This window comes from Manis pentadactyla, chromosome 2 (genome assembly GCF_030020395.1).
Source record: "Manis pentadactyla isolate mManPen7 chromosome 2, mManPen7.hap1, whole genome shotgun sequence".
NCBI classification, from domain to species: Eukaryota; Metazoa; Chordata; class Mammalia; order Pholidota; family Manidae; genus Manis; species Manis pentadactyla.
This window is the reverse complement of record NC_080020.1, coordinates 30,016,151-30,032,343: the sequence shown is the minus strand read 5'-3', so window position 1 is coordinate 30,032,343 and position 16,193 is coordinate 30,016,151. Positions and strand designations below refer to the sequence as shown.

At 48.8% G+C, this 16,193-nt stretch overlaps 1 protein-coding gene across 1 annotated transcript in view; it reads right to left on the bottom strand.

The window, feature by feature from the left end:
• LARP1 (La ribonucleoprotein 1, translational regulator) overlaps positions 1–11,566 on the bottom strand; it is a 58,384-nt gene extending 46,818 nt beyond the window's left edge. Inside the window, exon 1 of the mRNA XM_036910101.2 lies at positions 10,906–11,566. Within this exon, the coding sequence (XP_036765996.2) occupies positions 10,906–11,347 (442 nt within the window). The 5' untranslated portion in view covers positions 11,348–11,566. The remainder of the gene's footprint in view (positions 1–10,905) is intronic.
• Positions 11,567–16,193: the final 4,627 nt, after the last annotated feature.

Genomic DNA, 16,193 nt, shown 5'->3' with positions numbered 1-16,193 from the left:
CAAGTAGGCCAAACACCTGGAACTAAAAGCTGGTCCCCAACTTTCCTGGCCAGAGTTCTGCACCTACAGGGCTCCCCAAATAGCAGGACCACGATACATGAGCCCACTTAGTCAGGATCTTTCCCCTTTCCACCCTGAGACATAATGACATCTGTCTTAGCTGCTCTCATGCCTACAGGGTATCTGAGCTGGAAGGGGCCTTAGAGACTGAGATCAAAGATGTACCCATTTCACAGATGGGGGGAAGGGGCAAAGGCTCACTGGGGCCTAGCATACCCCAGTTTCTCTGGCAAGGCCATCTCTTAGCTCTCAGACAGCTTTCTACCACTACTCTGGGATGTGAGGCCACAGTGCCTGGTGGCATCTTGTCTCCCCATCACACCCACTCTCCTACCAAGTGGTGGGGAAGGAGTCCCCTCTAGAGACTGCAATTCCTGCCCTCAGCCTCAAAGTATTCCCCATCATTTCCTTTCAAGCTCTTCTCCCATAGAGTGCTACTCAGCTTGTGGGCTAGACAGACAGACAGACAGCTGTCCTCAAGCTGTGTCCTTGGCCGAACGGGTTAAATCTGCCACTGGACAGCAGTCAGGAAGAAACAGGCTCAGTGTGGCCTAGCCTTTTCATTTTTTTCCCATAACAGCTTTACTGATATAATTTACACACTATACTATTCACCCTTTCAAACTATACAATTCAATGTGAATTTGGAGGGTTATATTCGAGTAAGACTTTTTAAAGAGAAGATGCAAATCGCTAGGTTTCCAGAAAAATTTTCGTGATTTTAAAATATGGGTGACTGCCTTGAATTGTTTTCAAATATTAAGGCCATTCAAAATCTGTCAGTAGGATGGACTGAGCCTGAAGAGGTAAGGTGAGGGATTACCATTTGTGGCTTTGCCTTTCCAGATATAAACCCCATCGTGGCAGCAGTGAATTGTTTGCGCCCTGAATTCTGGGGCCTCATATCTACAAGCACTCAAAAATTTCTGAATGAACAAATCTGGGCAAGTACTTTACAAATTTGTACTGCAGAACCCTATAGCAAATTGCCATCCAAACAGCTTAAATATCACCACGTCAAGGAACTCGGTACTTCCTATGGTAGCTGAATTCATTGGGAGCACTGGTGAAAGTTAACTACGTGACCCTCCACCTCACACCTGCCAACAGAGCTTTACCCATAGGGCCACACAAAGCAGGTCTATTCAAATCCTGTATTTCAGAAAAATCAGCATTTCCAACCATCCGAAGCTTTGATCCTCTGGGTAAAATAATCCTAGTTCCTTCAACCATACTCTCTTCATAAAAAGGTGCACGCATCCCAGTGAGCCACCTCACCTGTGTGCTCCTGATTTCCTGCTTCCCTCCCACATACATTCCCTAGAAGTGGCATCCAGCCTTCTACACCCAACCTCGCTCTCACCATGTCCAAACTCTACCGCTATACTCAGCTCCACTCGGGAAAACCAAGTCAGGCTATTCCATCCACATAAGAGGTTTCTCTTCCTCTTATCGCTGCTATTATATATATAGAACAGGAAAAGCAAGGAGTCCTGTGCTTTACCAAACAAGACCCCCAAAGCTGCAAAAAGACACCAAAGATGGAGTGGGATGATTTCACTGCAAAGTACCTGAGTACAGCATCTCTGCCATTCTACCACTAGGGCACTCCCAAGTGCCACAATGTGGGCTCCTCTCTACAAGATCATAGTCCCCAGTGACTCTTTAAATTCCACTCTATGGAGTTGCATGACAGCCTGCGGAAGGGTCAGAAGAGCTGGCTCTTAAGAAGTGGCACAGGCTACCCTTCTGTGTACACTGAGGACCAAACATCAGAGATCAAGGAGCAGAAGACCCTGGACAAGAGAGGAAGGCTGGATTTCGCACCTTACTTCTGTTAGCAAACTGAAGACCTGGGTCAAATTCAAGGCCTCAAAAGAATAACCATCAACACTCTTACAGTTATCACTTATTATTACTTGCCAGGCTCTGGCTGAGCACTCAGAATCACCTACCTCACTTTCAACAGCGATCCTAATACATGGGTCCTCTAGATAGAACTCCATTTACTGAAGTCCAGAAGTTACGATCCTGTCTGTCCAAGGGCACCTGGTTAAGTGATTGGGATAACTCAAACTATGGGTGACTGATTCTAAAGTCCACAACCACCCCATTCTACTTCTTCCTACTTCCAGCTGCAGAGTGAAAACAGAACTGGAACAGGAACCAAGAGACTTGGGTTGAAGTCTCATCTTTGTTTGAAATGACTGTGACCTTAAGCAACTTCTATTTCCTTTCTGGGCTAGAATTGAAGTACCTAACTTATGAGGCATTTAGATTCAGTGACCTCTGGGGGTCCCTTCCAGCTCTAAATATTCTTTCCTCTTTGAAAGAAGGGAAAGGAAATCCAATCCCCAAGGGCACAGCAATGGGGACAGAGTTGACAACTAGGTATTGGGGTAGGCAAGCCTCACTTTCTATAGCCCAGAATTCTCAGTGACTCACTACAGCAACCTATCTATTGGCAGATGCAAACTCACTGTTCTCACCACAGGTGCCCAAACAGCTGAATTCAGATAAGGGAAGGTGGCTCTGATGGGCAGGAAACCTTGTGCATGTGGCTATCTGTGGAAAGCCCACAAGCCAGGATACAGAGTGGCTAGTAATGTTAGGCAGCCTAGAAACAGACGTGGGCCAACATGGGCTGAGGAAGTTCGGCCCAGTGGGTGCCTCCCCTGGGAGAGGCTGGGAATGTCACCTGGAAACTCGTCCCCCATCACTACGTCCAGGGCTACCTCCTCTTCCCAACTAGCCCGCTGCAGCAGGTGCAAGCAGGTTGGTGGCTCTAAGCTCAAGCAGAGCTCAGCCTAGGTCAGTCCATCAGCAATTGTGCAGCTTCTAGCAACTGAGATGCATTCCAGCTAACCTGGCGTTCTGAAAGGTCAGAGGAATCCTATAAACTGGAGCCACTCCCTGCCCCTAAAGGATAACAGCTGATAATTGCCCAAGACCTACACTTGGATGTCTGTTCCCCTTTTGTAATCTGGGAACCATGCCTCCAAGGATCAGACAGGAAACTACTGGAAGGTTCTTCCATGTGGCCAGAGTAATCTTGCAAAAGGAGAAATCTGACCATGCAACTTCCTCACTTAAAATCTTCAACGGTTCTTCACTGCCTTCCAGTTAAAATCACAATTTACCTTTCCAGTCATCTACTACAGTCACAGGGAGTTACTCAGTTCCCTGAACCCCAGGGTCTTACCTCAACCAAGAATAAGCTCTCTTGCCAGGCCTCTCCTCAGAGAACTCCTGACCATCTTTCCCATTTCAGCTTAGCCATCACTTGTCCCAGAAAGACTTCTCTGGCTCAAACTGAATTGGGAGTCCCTGCTAAACCTCCGAAGTATCCCATATCTTTCTTAAACAGCACCTTCCATACTGATTGAGAGTACCTGTGTTCCTTGCCAACACGATTTTAATTATTTACAGTGGTATTCTTTATGCCAGACTCAAAATAGGCTGCATGACGCTGTTAAAGTATGAGTGTCATCCATTCACTCACTAATTAAACACTCACCAAGCTGCCCACTATGTGTCAGGCATGCTGAAAGTGCCTGAGGTACAGCAATGGTCAAATACCTAAGGTACTATGAGCTAAGAAGAAAAATGGAGCAGGGCAGAAGGGATAGAGATAACAGAATACGGTGGCACCCTGCTTTTACACAGGGTAGTCTGCAAAGGCCTCTCCATAGGAACCTGAAAAAACTGGGGGTATGAGGCATGTGGCTATCTGGAAGGACATTTCGGAACAAAAGCCCTGACTCACAAGAGTGTATAATGTGCTCCAGGAAAAGCAAGGACCAATGTTGTTGCAAGGTTAAAGTGGTGAAAGATGAGGTCAGAGCTTCGGGGGGAATGGGTAGTGTGGGGAGCCCTATCAAACATAGTTTTAAAGGACACTCTAGCGGCTCTCAATTTTACTCTATGAGAAGCCATGACAAGATTTTGAGCAAGAGTGATAGGAGACCAGTTAGAAGGCTGCTGCAACAATCTAGGTAAGAAGTAACAGGGTGTGGACCAGGCTGGCAACACAGGAGGTGGTATAAGGAGCATTTAGCTTTGGACACAGTTTTTAGGAGCCAAGAGGATGTACTGATCAATTAGATGTAAGGTGACAGAGAAACAACCAGGGATGGCAAGGATGACCCCAAGGTTTTAAGTTAGAGCAGTCAAAAGGATAGAGCTGCTTATTAACCTCTCCTGAGTCTCACTTTTCTCTTCACAGATACCCTTGTTGAGCTGATTAAGCAGGATAGGACAGGTAAAGCACTCAGTATGTGGTAACTGTGGTATCACCTGTACTTATCTCAGGGTTATAGGAGCTTCAATAAGCTAGTGTATGTGAAAAGGAAAGCAAAATGGAGCCCGGGAGCACCATTCATTCAGATGGTCTTCCAGGTCACTGTGGGGCTTTAGCTCTTCTGAGAAGCTTGCAACTTCATTTTAAAGCAGGGAAGAGAAAGGGTACCTTGAGTTGCTAGAATGTATGTCTGGAGGGTATGATGGTTACAGATCTGGAGGGCTATTACGAAGTACCCTGTAAACAAACAAGGCCTCTGATAAAAGGGGCATCTGGGTTTACTAACAGCACCTTAAACTGAGATGGGGAAGTCCCACACATGACAAGCTTATACGACCAGCTTTATAAAATTCATCAATAAAGGCCCACACTCCTCACCCCCAACACTTAGGACTGCCAGTCCAAAGGCTCAGCCCAAAGAAAGATGCCATGTCAGTAACATCCCTCTGACTCTGGGAAAATTCCTCAGGGATACACCATGGCTATCTGCCACAAGCAGTTGGCCAGCTGGCCCTGGTACCTACTCAAATAGTGCTACTTGAAAATTAAGCTAACTCCTGATGATCCCTTCTCATTTAGAAAAGGTGAAGATAACCCCCTCAGAAGAGGGAATTACCTCAAACTGCATATATCTAGCTTTGGAATTAATCTTCCGGAATTAAATCACTTACATCAGTGTGGACATTTTAATTCATGAACTAGCTACCCCATTCTCGTGTCAATTTGATCCTCAAAACAACCTCAAAACAGGGATTAGTCCCATTCTGTGAATAAGAAAAAGAGAAGTTGGGTAAGCTAAGGTCGCAAAGTGAGAGCAGTAGCCTGCGCACGTTCTGATTTAAATCCTATCACATACCCCCTTGGCTACTTCACCCCACTGTTTCCCAGGCTTCCATTAGCTGGGTATCAAAACTTAATTCCTTTAATGAATCCCAAGCAAGGTAAGGCCATCTTTGCTCCTGACCACTCCCTTATATCACTCTGAACTGCCAAAAGGTTTGTGAGCCTGGACTGAGGCACCTGTGAGCCCTCTGGTGGCCCCAACACCCTAATTACTCCCTTCCAGCCGGGCTTGGATTTTACAAACAGGGGCACTCCCATCTGCCAAGCTCTCCAATTTAAAGAGGTTTTTGTGGTTTCAGAACAGCTCCTCCTCCTCTCCCTTCCCCCTTCCAAAGGGAGGGAATGAGTGCTGAGTAACACCTCTAAAATGCTTACTCTAGCCTAGGTCCCACTGCAGACAGGGAGGGGATGGGTCAGTCAAGAGACTCCACCCCTCAGGAGGTTCAGGGTTCCCAAACCACTGACTGAGGCTATCCCACCACCACAGGCCTGGAACCCTCAGGCAGGCACCTCTCCCTTTCTAGCAGGTGCTTACTTCCCCATGGTGTAAAACTCAAACTCCCAGTCCAGGAGGGGGCAAGGTAAAGGGCCCCAGGGAAGGCATATCCCCTGCCCCTTCATAGGGTCCTAATAGTGTGCTTCATAGGGTCCTAATAGTGTGCTTTCTTTAGAAAAGGAGGAAGTGATCTAAACTACAGTTAAAGAGCTTAAGTCCTCATCTATCAAGGCTAACCTAGCAGTTCTTGGCCAGAGGTGCAAAATATAAAATTACGGAGTTTAAAACAAACAAAAACCATCATAATGCTATTACTACTCCTGACAAGTAATTCCTTAATATAATCGAAAGTGATCAGATTCCCTTAACTGTCACCAAAATGTTTTCTTATAACTGTTCAAATCAGGACCCAAACAACATGCACACACTGCATTTGATGTCAAATTTTTCATCTACAATTCCCTTTTTTAAAAATGCCATTTATTTATTGACAATTTGTCCTATAGAGTCTCTCACATTCAGAAACTAGATAACTGCTATCTTATGACCAATCAATTTGTTCCTCTATCCCCACAGGTCTATGGTTCTATTAGGTTTGGGTTCCATTTTTACTGGGGGAGGGGGAAATTTTCACAGGCAGTATGGTATACTTTCTATTAGTGCATTGCTAAGCATGTAATGTCTAGTTGCTACACAATGTCTCAGCCTATAATTACCAAAAGTCAGCCTATGTTCCTGAATCCAGAAGAATCTAACCCTTACACAGCTTGTATTCAAAACTGAAATTCTTAACGACTATGGCAGATATAAACCTAACACATATAAAAAGCTCTGCTTTGGTTTCTTTCTTTTATAGGGAGGTTACTGGAAAAAAAAAAAGTGTTTTTGATGTTAAAAAACTTTAAAAGTCATTTAGACCTAATCCAATCTCCCCTCATTTTACAGGAGAAAAAAACAGAGGCACAGAGAAAGCATGAGAGTTGCTGGTGTCCGCAATGCTAGTCACAAGCAGAATCAGAAGTATCATGAACACACCTAATAATGGTAATCATTTATTAAAATATTTTTAAAACAGCTATTTTAAATAGGTAGCATTTATTAGATAGCCTGTGCCTGGCACTATGCTACAGGTCTATAAACATTACCTTCTATAATTCTTACAACCCTCTGAATAGTAACTACCATACTTATTTTGAGAATGAGGCAGGGGTGGTTCAGAGAGGCTGAGTAATTCACCCAAGACTGCACAAGTCAGACACAAAGCTGGATGTACACAAATATCACATCAGTATTTTGTATGCCTACAACTAATATATGTCAATTTATACCTCCAAAAAATAAAAATAAAAAAGCAGCAGCAAAGTACAAATTATATGATTCCAGGGGCAGAGCTCTCACTTCCACTCAGTCGGCTTCCCGGGGTGGGGAAGGACAGGGCCAGGGTCTGCTGGAGCTCTTCACAGTGAAGACTGATGCTCCAGACCCACAAATAATCCACCTGGTGCAACTGGGGCGAGTCATCAGGGAAGGGCCCAAAGCCAGGAAGGGAAGAAGAGGAGAGTAGAGATTTACTGGGATCCAGTTCAGTGGGGCGGGTTACCGTGGGTTAATTGGGATTATAGCCCTTTTTCATTTTGTGCCATCAATTAGCTGCACTTCAAAGGAACATAGAAAAAGCGCACAGAACACAAACACTCAAGTCTCAGACCCTGCCCCCGACTTTCCTTTAAGAAGATATCAAGAAAAAGACTATACGACTGGTTAGTTTTCTTACAACATAAAGTAACCAACCCCCTGAATCCCCAGGTTAGGTAGGTGGCTGTGGTGATGATACACTCTCGAGCCTCACCCACTGCATGCGCACTCACGAGCAGCAGAGAACAGTTCAGTCAGCCTGGCCTTTCCCCACAGCCCTCAGAGCACACATCCTCTCCCAAAAGGTAATCTTTACCAAAGGCAAACAAACAAATTAAAACCTATTGTTAAAACACTCTTCAAAGGACATCCCAAAGCAAAAACAGCCAATTTTGGGGGTTGCCAGCCTTTAAGATTATCCATACAATGACCTTCATTATCTGTAGATAGGCAAAAGTTCATTTTAAAGAAGATGGATACCATACATTTCATGGAATGTTGATATAATCCCAGAAAAGGAAAGTACTGCATTCTCCAACCCCCTCATTTTACAGATAAAGTGGAGACCCCCCCCACAAAAATCACACTAAGTCCTACAGTCTCTTTCACATGTCAAGCACAGGGCTAGATGCTGTATAAATTTCATCACAAAAGCCCTATAAGGCAGATAATCATAATTTAATCCCTATTATACAAACTCAGGAGCTGAAGTACAGAATGGTTAAGTAACTTGCCCAAGGAGGCACAGCTAGAAAGTGGAGCAGAGCTGGCATTTGGATCCTAGAACTGTTGCTATATAGCATTTCTCCTTTTAACTAACATGTCCAGCCTCTCTCATAGTTAAGGAATCATAGCTAGGATAAGTAAAAAATTTGATTTTCAAAATATTCTAGGAGAAGGAAATACAGAAAGCCAAAATGCAAATCTTGACTTAAAACTACAAAAGATGTGGAAGCTTAAACCAGAATACAAAACCCCACAAGAAAGGGGGGATATCCAACAAAATCTTTTATTACTAGTAACTGCATGTGTCCCTTAAAGAACTAAAACACTAGCATCTGGGCCAAAAGGAGGGCTAAAAATAGGCATCTGCAAAGAGTGTTGGAAAGCTCTTTGCTTATGAGGCACTCATTTCTGTAGACTCCCAAAAACATATGCATCACAGAACACAAAAATTCCCAAGACCACACTGCCACTCCATTGGTGTCATATTTAAACTTGTCCAAGCTGCAAATAAAATCAGGGCTGGAAAAGGGCCTTAGCAACCCATGTGGACTCAAAGAACGGGCCACCATCTCTAACCTTACCAGACAGATGATTCAATCACAAAATTCTCCCTCAGATACAATCCAAGACCTAATAACTGGCTCAAACAGAGAAGCTACTGAATTAATTCAGTTAGTCGGTCAAAGAGTTAGTCCAAGAGTTCAAAATCAACAAGTACACATGACACTTTCTTGTCTTAAGATTCCAGAAAAACAAGAACAGAGCAAATCTACCAGACTCAGAATTTTGCTTTGGGCACTTAAAGCAAGTTGTCTTCTCCACTCAAGGGAAAGGCAAGATGCCAGCCAAGCTGTTCTTCCCACGATCAATAACCCCAGTGACGCACCCTATCAGGGGCCCCTGAACTTGGCACAAAGTGCCAGCTCAGGCACCCAATACCACCTGATGTCATGGCTGATTTAAAACTCACAAGTCAGGTTCAACAGAAGCTAAGCAGCAGCAGCAATGGTGAGTAGCCCCATTTAAACTCCTGAGGAGTGCTCTCTCTTGGGGATGATTACTCCCATTTGAGTTTAAAGAGTGGGGAAGGACCAAAGAGTCTTAAAAGTTGCTTTCCCTCCCTCTGTGGGTGGGTCAGGAGGGATATGCAAGAAAATGGAGGTTTCAGCACTGCCCTTTGCATAAGAGGGTTCTGGAAGGGAAAGGGGGGGAAGGGTAAAGGGGTGAGGGCAGAAGGAAGAGAATATGGTTTGAGGTACTATTAGTAAACCCCAAATGTCACCTCCTCCAAATGAAGCAACCTTAAAAGAAATAAAAATTGCAACATGCCATTTTCCGAAATTGGCTGTTCTGGTTTCCCTAGGAGTGATTCTACTCCCTCGAATGTGATGGCACTAAGCTCCTCTTTCAACTTTCCCCATTTTGATGGTTTAAACCAGTCAGCCTCAATCAGCTACTGCAGAAGGGGAGGGGAGTTTTGAAAAAGCACTATGGCTATGACTACAGGCCATCATTCTAGCTACAAGCGAGTTTTGATTCCAGTCCACTTCATAAAGGACCCCAAAGAATCCACCTTACCATACACCCTATACGCCGGCAAAGGGAGGAGGGAGGGCGGCATGCCCCCCACTCAAACCAACGACCTATTCTAGGCAAGGGAAGGCCGAGACGCACCTCCATATTCTGCACCGCCTTTTTCCCCACGCTAACACGGCTCTGCTGGGATTCCCTGCACGCCCACCTTCCTCAAGGAACCAAGGCCAAAAGGTCCAAAAAGTCCAAAAATCCGACGTGAGGGAGGGCGGACGCGGGGAGCGCGGGTCGGCGGTCACATGCAGCTCCCCGCGCGGGGAGGCACCACGTTTTCCCGGCTGCGGAGGAATGCCGGGAAGGGGGGAACGCGCACACGCACACTCCCAGCCGCGCCGCGCCGCCGGCCCGCACCCACCTTCCACCCCGAGCGCGGCTGCGGGAGCCGAACGCAGAGGCCGAGCAGCACGCGGGTCCGCGCCGCATGGCGCCCAGAACTGTCACCCGCCCGCCCAGCTGGCCACTCCCTCCCCCGCCGCCGCCACACGCCCCTCGCGTCGCCGCATGCCCCCTCGCTCGCCTCACATTTTCCGCCAACCCCAAAACTGGCTCCCCCGCACACTCGCCGTCGGGCTCCCTCTCAAGGCGGAAGGTCCCCGGGATCGGGGAGGGAAATCACCGAATTCAATGACACGTTGGGTTTCCTCTACTCCCTATCCTCCCCGTAACCGACCCTTCAACCCGTCGCCAATGGCGATTCCACCGCCTAGTATCACCTACTAGAGAACAAAACTTGTTAACTTTCAAATCTCGATTCCGTATCGTCGTTATGAACTCCTCTCCCGGCGCTTTGCTACCCATGACATATGCTCATTAAACATTCACAACATGGGGACGATCGCAACGCTACGAGAACCGAGAGCCTGGGGCCGGGTGGGGCGAGGGAGCTACCCGAGAAAGGTTTAGCCTAGAAACCGTCTCTAAACAGCAATACGCGAAAGGGCCTTCTCCACCGAAACGAGCGCCCACCCTCTCCGGGAAAGCTAGGCCCGGGCCACGCCGTTGCCCACTAACCGCTGAGGCCCAGGAGGTGGCAGTGGCCTCCCCGAGGCCCGGCCCTACGGCAAGGGCAGGTTCCCGAGTGTGTCGGGGGTGAGGGCACAGCAACCCTAAAACAGCCAGAAGGCAATTTAAAAAAAATCCCGAGTCACCACGACCAGTGGCGGACCCCCGGGCCCTGAAGGCCGCTGGGGGAGGGGACGCCCATGTCCCCGGAAGGGGCCCCGGACCCAGGATAGCAAACAGGGATACCCACCTGGAGGTGACTGCCCGTTCACGGTGGCCAGGACCGGCGGCAGCGCGTTCTTAGTCCACGGGTTCACCTTGGGCGGAGGGGCCTCCACGAAGTCTCGGCGCCCGACGCTCGCGGCTCCGGTCACTCCTCCGCCAGCGCCCGGCTCGCCGCCGCCGCCCTCCTCCCCGTCGCTGACCGCCAGGCCCTCGGCGCCGGGCGGCTGCGGCGGCCGCGGGCTCTCGCGTTCCTGCTGCCCGGAGCCTTCCTTGTGTGGCTTGGCGCAGGGCTGCCGAGGTCTCCGGGCGCCGCCGTCCGGCTCCCCCCCTCCGACGTCGTTCGCCCCAGGCTCGCCCTTGCCCTCGGGTGGCGGCGGCGGCGACTTCTTCCTTACCAGCCCCCCGTGCTCTTCGGCCTGCAAGAGCGGGGCGCCCCCCGGCAGCAGCGGCTCCACCTGAGTGGCCATCTGCGCGCCCGCCCCCCCGGAGAAGCCGGGCGCGCCCGAGGCTGCCTCCCCCGCCTCGAACTTGGCTCTCAGAGCACCCGCGACGCTTTCCTCCCGGGCGCTGGGCCCCAGTCCCTGCGGAGAAGGGTCGGGGTTCACGCTAGGCGCGGCCCCCCCTCCGGGTCGGATGCAGCCGGCGTAGGTCCGAGGCCCGCTGGCGGGGCGGGGGGGGGAGGAAGGCCCCCCACTCTGCGGTCCAGGCCTCCTCGGCGCGCGTCCCCCCCCGCCCGATCCTCGCAGGGCGCCCCCACCCCGAGCCTGGCAGGCTTCTCGTCCCGTCCCTCCCTCCCCCCCGCCCCCGGGGCGGCCCGGGCTTCCCGGCTCGGGGGCTGCAGCAATATGGACGGACGGGGGGAGAGGCGCGGCGAGCAGAGCCGACCACGCGATCCGCGGCAGGCGGCGGGCGGGCGCGCGCCTCCCGACGCGGCGGGCGAGGGGAGGGGACGGAGCAGCGGGGGCGCGCCCGCCGGGGCCGGCCTTTGGCGACGGGCAGGCGAAGCCCACGGGAGCGCGCGCGCACCGCCTCGCGGGCCCGCCCCTCGCCCCGCCCCTCGCCTCCGATTCCTCGGAGTACCTCCGGGGCTGCGGGGTGAGGGGTTCTCAGACTGGACGGGGGCGAGCACGTGCCTGATGCAATTCGGGAGGGAGGGCAGGAGAGATGAGGGGGGTGAGGAGCGGGAGGTGTCTTAAAGGGCCAGCACGTGAGAGCGCCCGCAGGTGGAGCACATGGGAACGGGCCATGCGGCCTGCCGGGCCTGCTCGCTCTTTTTAGATTGGGTGCGCCCGAATCGGGGGAAGGAACCATTAATATCACTCCCGATTTACAGGATGGCGGAGAGGGGTGCCCCGAGGACGCATGGACGCCGCCGGCTCCCCGCGGGCCTAGCCTCTCCAGGCTCCACCCGGGTGACCTTGGGCGAGCCGCCCTCACCTCCCCGGGTGGTGCTCAGCTCCTCCCTGGCCAGGACACTGCCCCGAGAAGGGTTCGATGCCCATCCCGGAAGGCGGGCCCTTAATTCTTGTGGGCAGCTGGCGCCTAGGAAGTGGAAACTGAATTATCAGTAGACACCCCCCAAGAAGGCCAAGGCCAGAATACAGAGTATTTATGAGCAGGAAATGTCTTTTCTTTAAAGTAGATACTGTTTTTTCTAAAGGACTGCTTTGGGCGGAGTTGAACTAATGCCCTGTTAGGAGTCCGGATATCTGATATTTTATCCTCGCTGGGCCCAGCCCCTTACCAACTCTGCAGCAGTCCCTCAGTGGGCCTCAGTTTCCCTATTGTAAAACGAAGGAGTGGTGTATGAAAGTGATTTCAACAGTGCACATTCAATTCAATAAATATTTACTGACCCAGTACTGTGGGGGCCTGCAAGGTTCCAGGAAACGGGGTTTAGCAATCAATCAGGCCGACAAGGTCCCTATCTTCATGGAATTCACATCATAAGGTGGAGAAAGAAACAACGTGCTAAAACAAGTGCTTGTCTAGTACCTATGAAGACAGTAATTACCACAGGACTAGGTTAGGTTAGACCAGCTACTTCAGTTCGGATGATGAGACAAAACCTTGAATGTAGATTGCAAAGCATTTGAAATCAAGCATGTCCAGGATTGGACCCAGAAAACTGCATGTCTAACAAGCCCCCTTGGGTGCTCATCCACCAGGTGGTCCCACACTTCGCTTAGAGAATTCCTGGCCACTGACTGGCTGTGATCCCACCTGCTCACGACAGAACAGACTGGAATGTTGGCCATCTCCAAGACAAGGATTAGAACACACGACCTGCTGGATAGAGGAGAAGGCTTTTGAGAAGCCTCCAAGAAGTGCCCCAGCGGGCAAGACTGGTTGGACAGTCGTAACCACGACTATTGGGGAGCAGTGCTGTTGGGACCACAGCCAGGCTACCTGATGTCTACTCCCAACTCTTCCATAACTTGCACCTTGGCCAGCTCTCTACACTTCTCCTGGACCCCCTTTCCTGGTGGAAAAATGAGAGTAAATTATGCAGGACTTACTTCTACCCTTTCAGCTTTTGTGAGGAGTCAAGTGAGACAATGTTAGTAAAAATGCTGTGTAAATTACAGAGAGACTGAGGCCAGTGCTTCAAAAGAGGTACCAAGGAAGGTAATAATTAAAGGGATCCCAATAAATTTAAGTAGGATTCTTTGTAATTGCATTACATGTGCCTTTAATCAGAAGGTAAATTATTGCACCTTGCTGATGGAATGCACTATTTTTTATTGTATTTATTGATAAATATTTCCTGAAGAGGTTATTCACATTAGATCCTGTCTGAACTTTGTTAATAGGGGACATAATGGTCATTGTTGGTCATTCTTCCCTATATTCTTGCTATTGGAGGTAGAGGGGAAAGATGCCCCCATACAACTTGTGAGGGCACCAGGGCTCTGACACTGGATAAGAAACCGGTTCACACTAGCCAACAGTCATTCTGAGCTGAGCAAGCACCCCCGGGCCCTGCTGAATGGCAGTGGAATCTGCACACCTGGGGCTTGCCCTGTTCAAGAGAGCAGCTGGGAAACACAAGCATACCATTTTACAGAGAAGCAAACTGGGGCCAGAAAAGGTAAGACACCTGTGTGAAATCACATCCTGGACTGAGGCTGTCAGAGAAGGAAAGATGAATTTTAACTCAATCACCTTGTTTTGCAGATGAGTACAGTGAGGTTCAGAGAAGTACAGTTACTTAACCAAGGGCATACAACTAGCTCATGGCGGAGCCAGGTCTCACACCTGCATCTCCTGACCCTAAATTTGGTAGCTTTTTCTATGTAAAATGATGGAATTGGGATTTGAATTCCTGACCCACTGTGGCATTCTATATGTACAAGTTCGGTTCTGAATGCTAACAATGACCAGAGGTAGTGAAGAGGAGCAACTTTTATTGAGAAACTGCTATATGCTAGGTTCTATGAGAAATACTTTGCATTCATTACCTTATTTAATCCTCACAATAACCCAATGAAATAGGTATTAATACTTAGCACAAATTTCTATTGAATCCCTACTATGTCCAGGCATTAAGCTAGACCCTGTAGCTGTTATCTTCAATTGACAATTAAAAGCAATTAAAGTTCAGACAAGAAAGTAAGGTAGGTGCCTAGGGTGCAGGCAGCAGCTAAATATCACAGCGGGCCTTTTCAGGGCCGCCTAACCCCCCAGGCCTTGTTCTTAAGCACACCACACTGTAATGCCTGCCTCTCTCCCCTCCATTGCCAAATCCGCAAATATTTATGGAGAACCCATCAAATACATACGCCTGGGGAAGTTACTAAAGAAGTTGAATCATGTCTCTCTAAAAGATGAACTCTAATTGGGGGAACCAAATAATTAAGGAATATGTGACCTCAGGCCAAAAAAAGGGTACACTTTTAGTAGAAAGTAAGAAGGATTAGACAAACTTGTACCCACAGCTTCAACACATCATATGGTTAAAACACATAGAAACACAGATTGAGAAAATCAAATTTAAAAAACAGAAATTATAAAGTGGGTCCGAATGACTTTCTGTAATTAATTATGTGCTTGTTTGTTTCTGGTGCTGACAACTTTCTAAAGAGAGAGAGAGGAGGCCAGAAGAAGGACTAGTGAACCAGGAGACCTGGTTTATAACCTGGGTGCCATCTGTGGCTTTGTTGAATGACTGGGCAGCTGAGCTTCCCTGGGCTTCCATTTTTCCATCCACAAAATGGGAAGCATAACACTTGTCCATCTGGTTTATACATGTGAAGAGGAGGGGACATAGATACAAGAGGAGGATGTTTCCTTGAGTCATCTGTGCTTATTAGAAAGGAAAATGCAACACACTTGGAACTGCAGTTTTATTCCTCTTTTGAGTTTGATTTTCCAAAGGACCTTGTGTTTCTGAAAGAACTTGGGCTGTAACACGTGTCTTCTGATATGTGGGTGTGGAGCTCCTGGGCAGGAGGAGTGGGCGTGGTTAGCAAGGGAGGGGCCTTGACCAAAATAAACAGTGCCAGCTGGGGAGTGTTTTTTCAAACCTTGAAAATTCTTGGATCTTCTGGCACATGCCAAGAAATTGACTTCAGTTCATGGGAGAAGGCTAGCCTAGATCTCTTGTGAAGTAGATGCAAACAGAAATAGTTACCTTGAGGGGATTTGGGCAGAGTTGGGGCAGGGGGCCCAGAAAGACTTGGGAAGGGTCCTGAGTGTTTCCACATACCTGATTAAACCCCCAGGGGTAACCCTTTTCTGTAGGTATGATTATTCCCATTTCACAGATGAGGAAGTAAGCTCAAGGCAGCCCAAACTGCCCCAGAAAGTTGGTAAAGGAGGAGAATAGGTTTGCAGTGAAGAAGATCTGGTAAGAGATTTCACTTTTAACGCATTCACCACTCAGTTAGAGACAGGTATCTTCCCAGTTTCTTCTCCTGCATTCTCCCTATGCAGCCTCTTACCCCAGCCCTGTTACCCTTCCCAGCATGCCTAAACTTCTCAAGTGGTCTCATGATGGGTTTCCCCACTAGTTGTTCTCCTTGTAATGCAGCCTATCATACTGCCTGAGCCAGTTCTCTGACTCTTTGATAGACTTTGACAGGCCCTACATCTGTTTAAAATCTCTGCATTCACATCCCCGCATGGCCTGAAGCCTTCCAGTCATTCATCCCACACTCCAGCAGCCAGGGACCACTCACTGTTTCTTTCATTCAACAAATACTTATTAACCATCTACCATGTACCAGCTACTACCCAGGCCTTGGACGTGGAGAGGTGAGCAAGACACACATGTTCCTGGTCTTAAGAAAGCTCCCTGTCTAATCCCCTGTG